This window comes from Mesocricetus auratus, unplaced genomic scaffold (assembly GCF_017639785.1).
Source record: "Mesocricetus auratus isolate SY011 unplaced genomic scaffold, BCM_Maur_2.0 Super-Scaffold_4256, whole genome shotgun sequence".
Classification (NCBI taxonomy): domain Eukaryota; kingdom Metazoa; phylum Chordata; class Mammalia; order Rodentia; family Cricetidae; genus Mesocricetus; species Mesocricetus auratus.
The window spans coordinates 975,179-986,816 of NW_024429182.1; the positions used below are offsets into that span (position 1 = coordinate 975,179).

The following is an 11,638-nucleotide window of genomic DNA, read 5'->3' on the forward strand; positions in this document are numbered from 1 at the left end:
CAATCATAGGCAAACATGTCAGCCTGTGTATGCAAGCACTTCAAGTTGACATTGAAACAAGATGCCAGAGATACAAAGAAAAGAATTTTGTTCAAAATTCTACTGATCGAGCTGCGTCATAGCTTGGACTGTTGTCGGAACACTGGCATCCCAGGTGTAACCATGGAAAGAAAGACTATTGCAACATTGACTACGGCAGATACCACCTTAAGCTGGGGTTTGTGTGAAACTTATTAGCCTTGTTACATCCTTTCTTGAAATACACTGGCATCCTGAGTTGTTTTTAAAAATCAATTATTGCAAAGTTTGAAACTTAATTTTAAAACACAGCAGAACTAGCTATTGGAAATGCTTGTTCTTTGCTCTTGAACTTTGTATGTTATTTCAACTTTGACTGTGTCTTTGGTTGTTTTCAGAAGGCATTTTACGATGGCATGCGAGAGACACTAGAAAGGGATAGCTGACAAGGAAAAAATTAAAAATTGGATAAAAAGTAAATGAATAATGTCATATTACTAAAAAGATGAGAGGCTAATTTGTGCCGACTTTTTGCTAATTTTGTTCAAGCTTCAAAATGAGGAGCTGTCACCGTTCTGTGTAGCGCTGATGACAGTGCCAATGATCCATGAAATAAGCTGCCGCTGGCTTTGTTCTGATAAGAATGAACAAATCTGCACAATGTTCGGCTCCCAGAATCTCATTTTCATACTTGCATGCAGGCTAAAAGAAATAAGCTGTTTGCAGGCTTGATTAATCAGACATTGGAGGGTTTTTTGTCTCTTTGATCTCTTTCGTCTCCTAGGTAACTTGCTTGACATTAATGTTGAGCTTGAGTAAAGACAATCAGGAATTGTCGACCAAACTGATATAAAAATTAAAGACCTTAACACTTTAAGTACTCCAGTAATGGTTCCGCTTTACTTCAGAAAACATCTGTTTTCATTTAATTAAAGAACAAAAGAGAATGGCATAAATATTTTTCATAGAGACCTATTATTCTATAAAAAGTTAAAGTATGATAATTGGTATTTTTAAATAAGTGCCTTGAAAGTGTTCAAAAGGGAGGCAAACTTCATAACTCTGTTACAAGCTAGTAATTTTGAGATGACTAAAATATTTTATAAAATGGATAAGCAGTTTGTAATTGTGCTAGATTAAGCTGTAGGAATCAGATGCTGCAAATGATTATCAGGAAACTTTATGACAACATTTGCAAGAGGCACTAACTTCATTTTGAAGTTTTTTAATCTGCACTGTTTATAAAGATGTGCCATTATATCTGTTTTACGACCCAATATGATTTACACGCACTGAACCTGTAAAATTGAAAGGAATTAAAAAAATGTCGTGGTGCATTTGCTTGAGGTTGTGCAGGCGCTTTTACAAATCTTCCAAGTGGCTGTAAAGATGAATGCCTCAAGGGTCCAGCCAGGGCCCTGCTTTTCCAACCAGCTAAAGCCCTTATCTTAAATCCAAGCAAAGTACCATTAATCTTTTTGAAAGACCTTTTATGGCTTTTAATATATCCCAAATTAGAACATTTTACACCCTTGGTTCCTGAAATATGGTGATAAAAAGCCTTTAGAGCTTAATTTTCCTTACCGCATGCTCTGACCAATTTGCAGTTCTTTGTGATAATGTTTAGACACCTTAATTAAAATGCAGCAAAATATTGGATGTTCTATATGGAAAATGCTGATACTCTGGCTACACATACAAGAAATTCTGTATGTATTTTTATTCATTAAAAAAGTCTTCTTACATTGTGTTACTATAGTTATCTGATGACCCCAAACTGGTTTGTTTTTTTTTTTTTTAATTTTTCTTACTTAATATAAAAGCCATTGACCAAGCTTTTAGGGTGTTTACATTGGGTAGGAAGATGCATTTTTTTTCTTTATAGATGTGAAAGGGTGATTCTTCTCTGCCTGTTTTATTTGTTTGTCATAGAGAAATACAGCACAATATTCTTTTATATTCTGAAACTCAGGTTTGTCATCTTGACTGAAAAAATACATTTCTTCGCAACCTTCTTTTCATTGAAGGCCTTATTATCCTCTTGTATTTCCAGATATCCTTGTTCCATTTCTTCCTCCACAGAAATGAGTGAAACACATTCATTTAAGTATTCAAAGGTCAAAGACGCCTATGAATTTTCATCATCGTTCCAAATAAGTATTTTCTTAACACACACACACACACACACACACACACACACACACACACACACACACACATGCGCTACATAGAACAGCCTTGTTTTAATGTTTATTAGTTGAACGTTCTGTGTTCTGTCTAACCTGGCCCATGGTCTAAAGTAGGTAGATATGTACACCCTCATAGGAGCATTGTCTGAAAGTGCTCCTGTGAACCTGGTAGTTTATTAACATAGTTCACAAAGTGATGGCACCCACTGTGCTGAGAAAAGAATTCTTAAAAGATTATACTGTGTCTTGATAGTGGTCTCTGTAACTTTGCCATGGTGCTGGTGGTTCTGGATTTGGTTTTAGTTTTAGCTTTGCAGGAGCATTGGAAGCATTTCTCTTAGGCTGTGGTTGGGTGGAGAGTCAGTCCTTTGGAGCACCAAGGTGCTGGTTGCCTTGTCTATCCTGTTTCTGGGGAACTCAGATGAGGAACTTCAGTAAGTTAAAAATACATCTTTCACTCATGGAGATGGTATATAGCAAATGTGTTCACATTGTTTCTTACCCAAGGTAGAGGCTGAGTTTAAATAAAAAGTAGCTGAGAGGTACATAGGACTGTGAACTGGGGAAATTCATAAACTGTATCATACATCATTCTTTTATTTGATTTTTAATGCATCAGAATGAAATTAACAGAGAAATACAGATATTTGGGGAATGGGGCAGGAAAGAGATTAAGTCATCCACGTGAATCAGCATCTTGGGCTCACTTGGTGCTCCCCATGTGTCCAGTTTTACCTCACACTTCCCAATCCCTGGCATATAGCTGGAGCTATGTGATTAACTCTGATCAGAAGCAATGTCTGTGTTACTTTACCAGCCAGTATGAGACCCTCTTAGTTCTGACATGGTCCTGCCTGTCCTCCCGGTTAAAGTGAAACAAGTGATTGATATTTGTCACTGCACTAACCTGAGCAGCAGGATCTAATGTAATCTTTCTTCATGTATGACAAGTACACATGTTTTCAGTGAATGGGAATTCTATCTTAATGAGAAATGATGCCCCAGCACTTTCTCTTGAGTTTCCTGTTCTTAATTGCAGTGATGTCCAGTCCATTGATTAGTCTTTGTGTGCTGTGTGTGTGTGTGTGTGTGTGTGTGTGTGTGTGTGTGTGTGCACGTACCTTCATGTGTACTATGGGTTGGGTGTAGAGAGAATATAATCTTAAATCTTCACCGGCCCTGCCAGCTCCTGGGGATTCTCCTGCTTCTGCTTCCCATATTCCTCATAGGAACTAAAACCGAAGCATTTGCTACCATGCCTGAATTTATTGGGGGTGGGGTGGGGGGGTAGGGTTTCCAGGTATTTGAACTCAGGTCCTCACAGTAACATAGCATCTCCCTGCCTAATTCTTAGCCTTGGGGTAGGGGGTAGAGAGGTTAGCTTAGGTGACCTTTTCTGGGATAAAGAGTTAGGAAAGAAGAGAGTTAATGGAACAGAGCCAGCATGGAGGCAGCCATACTTCTCTCTCACCCATTGTGTGAAGGGATGTCCAGTATGGCTTAATGCTACATCTCCAGTGGCTGGCAGAAGCAAGCTTCTGTGCCTCCATAAAGGCTCTGGAGGACATGCTCTTGTACCGCTGCGCAGCTGGCACTGGTCTGGATTTTGAGGAGACACTGAGGTTGCTTTATCAAGTGGGTTTTGGTCCTGCTCGGTCCTTTCAGTGGCTTTGCTGCTGTTAACCATGTCAGCACCTTGGTTTGATTGTTCCCTTTCTTCTGGAGGGGGGAAGAGAGAGAGAGAGAGGGATGGAGAGGGAGTGAGGGAGGGAAGGAGGGATAGGGGAGAGAGAAGAGGAGGGGGGGTTTCTTTTCCTGAATTGAGAAACCAGGTCTGTTTTTCTCAAATTTGTGAGGGCTTGTCTCTTTTGCCCTAGAGGAAGTGCCGCCCAAGATCAGCTGAGAGATGTGTCAAGCATTACAGGCTTCGTCTTCCTAAGTTGACTTCTTGCGCATGAGCTCTTCCAACCATTGCCTTCCTAGGCTGCCAGCCAAGCAAGTCTCTAATCCTCAGATTTTGATAGGCTAAATTGAATGGCTTCCTCTCTACCAGTCTGTCTGTCTTCTAATGTGCATTTAGTTGAATGAAGAAATAGAAACGCCAAGAAACATCAGAAAGATGGAAAGCCTTTGTTGATTTAAAGCTTGCTTTGTTTTTGAGAGAGTCTAGCTATGCAGCCCTGAGTGGCATGGTGTTCATTATCACAGCACAGCTTTGCTTCACTGGGCAGCATCCCTTTGCTGGGATTCCAGGTGTTTCCCACCCTACCACCAGGCTTCACCTCAGTTCTTGATGTGTGAGTCATACACATGGATGGATAGTTTACATTGAGGACCTCCTGAAACTTACGCGCCCGCATTGCTGCACTGGAGATGCTTCCTGGGAAATACTTTGCAACCTGGCAAGCCTGAGAAGTGCAGAAGCAAAAAAAATATATAGGCTGAGCTAGAGAAGACACCTGGATTGGGGGTTGTGTTAAATGAATCTTGTGGGGCCAGCAGTTAGCAGCCAGGGAAGCATGAGCAGGGCTGCTGCCCAGGGAACAGCTAAGTCCTGGAGTCCAGCTTCTTTACTTTCTGACTCCTCTTACACTCTTTTCTCTCTCAGAGACTTAAAAGCTGTTGCCCATCATGCAGAGTGCATTTATGAAGCAGTGATTAGCTTCCCCATGTCTCATTAATCCCATCTGTGACTGCCAATCAGAACTTCTGATCAGCATGAGATAGCTGGTGTGACCATACTGAGTTGCTATAATTCTAGCCCAGAGCAAAGAAAGTTGATGTCTCTGTCAGTCTGTTTGCAGCCTTATCAGGGCAAATTCCTGTTCAGCCTATAGAATCGCTGAGATAGCTTGAAGGGCCTCATTACTACCTTTGTGGGCCTCAGAGGGATCTGAGTTTGGGAAGGGTTCCCATCCAGGAGATGGTGCCATTTGAGCAGAGGATCTTTGAGTAGTGGAGGGAAATACAGGCCATATCTGTGTATTTGCTATGCTTTGTTCAAGGGTTTCTTTATTTTTTAGGCACAGTTCCTGAACCATGTGCTCCCAGTTTTTTGTACTATTATAATTCTTATATTAGCTGGAATATTTCTTTTCACATATTTTTTCCCTTTTTTTTTTTTCATAATTCTTAGCTCGGTGTAAAAATTGCCCAAGCAATTGCCTGCCACAAGTTTGTTAAAGCCAAAAGGGAGGCTGAAAACTCACAAGCTGCTCGAAAGAAGAAGAAACTGGCGTGGGGGTAAGTTCACTTAAGACCTCTGTCCTGGCATGGAAGAGAGACTGGGACTCTATTCCAAGCACACACATGGTGGCTCACAACTATGTGATTCCAGGGGATTCGATGCCCTCTTCTGGTTTCTGTGGGGACCACCACAGAAGCAGACATACGTGCAGGCAAAACACTCAGACATATACAATAATAATAATGTTTAAAAATCGGGGGAAAAAGAATCATGATTCTATTTACTTGGTAGGAATTGCAGAAAGTATGCTTGTCCATTGAATCCAATATGTAGGCCACTTATCTAATGTTTTATGTCTCAGTGGAATGGTTATGAGGTTATAAATATAGAGGCATTTCCTCAGCCTCTGGTGTTTGTGAATTTATAGCATGTTGGTCACTTACTAAGCATGTTATTTTAGTAGAATATTTTGTTTTAGAAATGAATTGAGATTTTTATGCTCTTTGTTTTAGGTTTGAAGCAAAGAAGAGATGGGAAACTAAAAGCAACATGGGATATATGTAGCCTTACAGAGTTCTTCAGGACGTTTATTGATAGACTATCATGCTTCATTTACCAAAAAGAGTTTCCTGCCTAGGTTAAAAAATGTCAAAAAATTGCTAGGGCTGGAAAAAGATAAGCCTAAGACTTGGGAACTGATTATAAACTCTTTTCAATCTTTTTTTCTAAGAAGTCTGTGAAGGAAATTAACATTTTTATATTTATGTGAGAAATTTTAAGCATTTGTATAAGAAAAAAGGATAGGGTTTTATTTGTATAAGCCTGCAGTTTAAAATCAAGTTTGTGTTTCATCTGTTTGGTCTAGCATAGCCTGTGAGGTCCTTATATTCCCTTATCTAGTCTTAGTATGGCTGCACTTTTTCTAGAATTGTGTTTTTCATATTGGCTTTTGTTTATAATGGATTAGTCATAAATAGAAAAATTCTCAATTGTTGCTAACTTTACAAATGACTTTAAATTACTTTAATGCTATAAAAATAATTATTGATTCTTTTTGGAGGCAGTAGAATTAATGTTTTGTTGTCACCTAGTTAAAGGAATTGGTTAATTTTGTGTAATGTCAATGGAAGTAATTACAGTAAAAAGTGGACATGATGTATCTGGAGAATGATTTAAGTTCAGCTTTGCCTAGAAAACATCTTTCTAAATATTTCTCAACCATGTCATTCTTTAAATTATGATTGTGCTAACAGATAGTTGTAACTCGGGATATCATAACTTTGGATTGTCTAACAGCTCATTTGTTTTTACCTCTTCCCCCACTACTGCTTAAATAGAATGAATTAATGAGGCTAAAAAGAGAGTTAATACCTGGGAAGTCATTGTCCTTAAGTATGTGTTTTACAGTCCTAGTGGGAAGAGGCTTTCAAAAGTCATTTGATAACTGGCAAGACTACATGTGGATACTGTGGAAAATGAGTCATGATTATAATTACATTATTTTTAGATTTAGCAGTAACAGTTTTATTAACTTATGGTGATATGTAAATTTGCTTTATATAAAGAATAAGTGAATAATTTGTTGCCAAATGTCGTTCAAGTGTTGCCAGGTGGTAGTGGTGCACACCTTTAATCCCAATACTTGGAGGCAGAGGTAGGTGGATCTCTGTGAGTTCTCAGCCAGCCTGGTCTACAGAGTAAGTCCCAGGACAGCCAAGGCTATACAAAGAAACCCTGTCTCAAAAACAAACAAACCAAACAAACAAACAAAAAAGAGTTCAAATGTCCAATCTTATTTCCATTTAATTGGGAAAAACCAGTGTACAAAAAAGCAAGATTTAAGAGATTGGATAACCACTGACTTGTCTTCATAACTTTAAAATGTTCCTGAGTACTGTTTACTTACAGTAACCTACTTCAGACTCCTAATGAGTGAATGTATGCTTAACAGTATAGAGCTATTTTCTCCACCCACTATACATGAGATGGATTATCTTTGAGAAAGTTCCTAGAATGGATAGTTTTGTATGTAAGGCCTCAGAACATGTGTTGTCCTTGGGCCTCCACCTTAATTTTCTGTTTCCTTACATTCACTTAGGTCTAATGATTTTTGTTAGAGATTTTCCTTCTCAGGACTTGGCATCTTGCTTTCCATTAGGGTCAGACTATGGAGCCTCTCGTTCAGTCTGATCAGCAAAGTCCCCCTCACCTACACCTGGGCCAGCAGTTTACCTCTCTGGGCCATTTGTTCTGTTTTTTAAGATACATTGATTTCCATATATGTGTATGGGTGTTTTGCCTGCATGTGTGTCTCATGTGCATGCCTGATAACCTATGAAGGGCAAAAAGAGGTGTCATAGCCCCTGGAACTAGAGTTGTAGGTAGTTGTGTGAGATACCACGTGGGTGCCCGGATCCTCTGCAATAGCAGCCAGTGCTCTAACTGAGCACCTCCCACCCCACCCCACCCCCCTCACCCCTGCCCCCGTTCTTATGTCTATCAGACAGTGCTTTTGCTTGTATCTGCTGGTCTCTTATTTGGTATTAGTTTTATTTGGGATCTGTAATTTAACTTAGATAACTTTATCCATTAGAGCAATAAAACGGTAGCATGATTCCTAGAATATCAGTGTTGCCCAAGGGGTGTAGTCGTGGCCACATTTGAAGTAAGGGTTCTTTTTGGGCCAGTTAATAACTGTGGTTCCTGAAGCTTCAACTTGTTCATTTACTACCTCCAGAGTGCTTGAATTAGATTAGTAATGTGATTGTCAGTTACCGTTGAGTGAGATTAGTGTGTTTGAGGCCATTGGTATGGAATTAATGTAACATGATTTATTGTCTAAGTACTTGAGGCCAGAACAACTTACTAAAGAGGAGTACTTTTGAGCTTTTACTGCACTGATTTTGCGAAGTAGAGCTGGTAGTGCATTCTTGTTTAGGAGCCCTCGGGGTGTCTCTGATTTCAGCAGAGCTGTTCTGTTTCTCTCACCAAAAGGAGAGTTTGAATGTGCAATCTCAAGCTTGCTATAATTAGTTCTGATGACAGTTAAATACCTCAGCCAAGACTATAAATCAGCAGTTAAGCTCTGATTTTTTTTGCAACTGACCATAAATCTCGAACACTGTAATTTTGGGTAGGCAGATAAAGGAGGGGCAGGCCTTGGACAGAAATAAAATGTCACTGGAACTTTGGTAACAGCTGTAAACCTCACACTTAAAATCTGATACCGCTTACACCTTTTGTCTAAGCCATCTTTGAAGTCCTCTAGTAACTTAGGTTATTAACAACCATTGAGAAAGTTGAGTCCGTGTGTCTGTGTGTCTGTCTGTCTGTCTTGTCTCTCTGTCTCTGTGTGTGTCTGTCTGTCTGTGTCTCTGTGTGTGTGTCTGTCTGTCTGTCTCTCTCTGTATGTGTGTCTGTCTGTCTGTCTCTGTGTGTGTCTGTCTTTGTGTATGTGTGTCTGTCTGTCTGTCTCTGTGTGTCTGTCTGTCTCTGTGTGTGTCTATCTGTGTGTGTCTGTCTGTCTGTCTGTCTCTGTGTGTGTCTGTGTGTGTCTGTCTCTCTCTCTCTGTGTGTCTGTCTCTGTCTGTCTGTCTGTCTCTGTGTGTGTCTGTCTTTGTGTGTGTGTGTCTGTCTGTCTGTCTGTCTCTGTGTGTCTGTCTGTCTCTGTGTGTGTCTATCTGTGTGTGTGTGTCTGTCTGTCTGTCTCTGTGTGTCTGTGTCTGTGTGCCTGTGCGTGCTGGTGCACACCTGAGTGATCTTCAGAACTTTTCACCTCATTTGAGCTGGGGCCTCGTTGAACCTTGAGTGAGGCTGGAGCCCATCAAGCCTTGTTCTTGCCTATGTACCCTGCAGCACTGGGGTGGTGGACCTGCAGATGACCATGCCCTGCTTCTTATATGAGCTTTGCAGGACCAAGCGCAGGTTCTCCTGCTGTGCAGCAAGTACTGTTACCCCTGAGTCATCTCCCTAGCCCAAGAAATTAAAATGCTTAAAACATGAATGCATTACTTTCAAAATGTCTACATTCACTTAGTTAGGGAAAGATTAATGCTATACGTTTGGAAATCTATATCTTAATAACGAAATACATCATATAAGGCTGATGTTTCAATCAGATGGCAGTTGTGTGTGGGATTTTTTGTTTTTGTTTTTTAAAACAGTAATAAAGTTTGGGAAAATAAAATGATATGTCCAGTGCCATTTTGAATGTGGTCATCAAATTCAGAACCTCTTGATACAATTCAAGTTTTTTTGTGTGTTGGCAGAAGTTGGCTTTATTTTTAGTCTCTGGCGTGGTTGTAAAAACACTTTGCATGTCAATTTAATATTTTTTTAAAGCCAGCTGTTTATTCATTGGCTTAAAATTTACACTCTAGTAGAGTCTTAGCTCTGACTTTGATAAAATAAATAGCAATATTTAGACAAAATGTACACATGAACATCTTTTTCCAGAAAACAATGTAAATTAGTGTTCATGGCATCAGTGCCTTCTAACCTGGTATCAGGCCTGAAAGTATGCTGTAGAGTTGGGTCTTTATAAACTCAGGGCAGCACATTTTATGTGCTTTTCCCCATTCTGTATGTGTGTGTGTGTGAGTGTGAGTCAGTTAGTCAGCTTGACTGAGGACCTATCTCTACTCCCTGGGTGCTAGGATTATAGAAGGCTACTGTGACTGCCCAACTTTTACGTGCATTCTTGGGTTCTGAACTCCAGGCCTCTAACTTGCAACACTGAGCCATCTCCTAGGGTCACTTGATATACTTTTATTATGAATTAATCAGAACATGTCTTTAGTTTTCAGACTCATTAACTTTATGCTAGCAAGCACAGTGATATATTGAGTCATTTTATTAATGTGTATGTGTACCTTTTTGTGATTTAAAGATTATTTTTGTTCTTTGACAGTTTCATATGTATATACAACATACCTTGATCATATCTACCCCAACTCTCACCTCCCATTCTCCAGCATGTCCCCCTTACCTTCAAATACATAAATGTGATGATGATGATGATGATGATAACCTACTGAGTCTTATTAGTGCTGTGTAAACACATATGAGTTTGGTTCCTTCCACCAAAGCATGGGTAACCTACAAATAATCACTACCCCAAAGAAGTGTCCTCATTCAGCAGCCTCACCTGCCAAAAGCCCTTCAGCTAGGGGTGGGGCCTAATGAATTCCTTCCCGTCTATGTTGAAATGTTGACTGGCTTGATCGTGTGCAGGCCTCATGGGTTCATATGTGCACTGGCCTTCAAGTCTAGAAGATAGCATGTTATAGCACTGTTCCCCATCTTCTGGCTCTTTCTCTGTTTGACCTCCCTTTTCTATAAAGTTCCCTGAGCCTTGAGCATATATGCTTTTGACCTTACAAAATACTAAAGTAAATATAACCATTTTCCACGTTTTGATAAATACACAGAGCTGCATTCTCTAGTCTGCATTGTTGTATTTCTTCTCCATACCGCCCACCTCGAAAGGAAATTTTGCTCACATACATGTTTGCATTGTGGCAGTAATCAGCAGACTGACTAGGGAAGGGACCCTTGACCTCAGTGAAGAACAAGGCAGCGTGGCAGGTTGTGGTAGCCATCAAGAAGCTTAGTCACTGCCCTTTGCTCTGGGGGTCGGAATGAAGTATGTTGCCTCTTTGCCATCTCTACCTTCTGCTCACTGGTAAATGCTGTGCAGGTGGGTATTGCTGTTGCCGGGTCGTCTTGAGCTGTAGCAGTGCCCCCTGTGTAGCTTCTTCCCTGCTGGCTTTGGCGAATCTGTTCTTTGGAACCCAGCTACTGACTCTGGTGGGACAGTTTATGAAATGCCACAAAATGCCTTATGTTTTGAGATCTGCTTGTAAAATTAAGAATTAACTGAGACATAATTACGTTTTATTGGTATTAGTAATCCCTTTTTAAATTCAAGGAAAAAAAGCAATAAAATTTTCCAAGTGAGATGGCATTTTCAAGCATTGGGTGTTTATGTCTTTTTGCATTCAGATCAGACTTATTAGGGTGATAATATTCAGGAATGAAAGGAAAGTTTGGGGGGCAGTGCTCCCACTCCTAAATGCTCCTTTGCCAGGTTTCTCCCTATGTCTTAGCAAATTGTTGCCTGCCACCTCCTGAGTTTGTGGGCCACCTCTTGTTAAATTGCCGTGAGGGGCTTGCTCAGTTACAGGTCTGGAATGAGGTAATCCTTTCCCACCTCTCATTCCTCAGGGTGTGTCTGTCCAGTTAT

At 40.2% G+C, this 11,638-nt stretch overlaps 1 protein-coding gene across 5 annotated transcripts in view; it reads left to right on the plus strand.

Annotated features, from left to right (window-relative positions):
• Fam204a (family with sequence similarity 204 member A) overlaps positions 1-6,972 on the plus strand; it is a 108,363-nt gene extending 101,391 nt beyond the window's left edge. For 4 of the 5 annotated variants that reach the window (XR_005875892.1, XR_002386093.2, XR_002386094.2 and 1 more), the window contains exons 7-9: positions 10-217; positions 5,344-5,450; positions 5,907-6,972. Coding sequence is in view for 1 of the 5 variants with exons in the window: in XM_005085346.4 (XP_005085403.2) it covers positions 5,344-5,450; positions 5,907-5,958 (159 nt within the window). In the remaining 4 variants the exon portion in view is untranslated. The remainder of the gene's footprint in view (positions 1-9; positions 218-5,343; positions 5,451-5,906) is intronic. The other variant, XM_005085346.4, reaches the window with a different exon arrangement.
• The last annotated feature ends 4,666 nt before the right edge of the window (positions 6,973-11,638 follow it).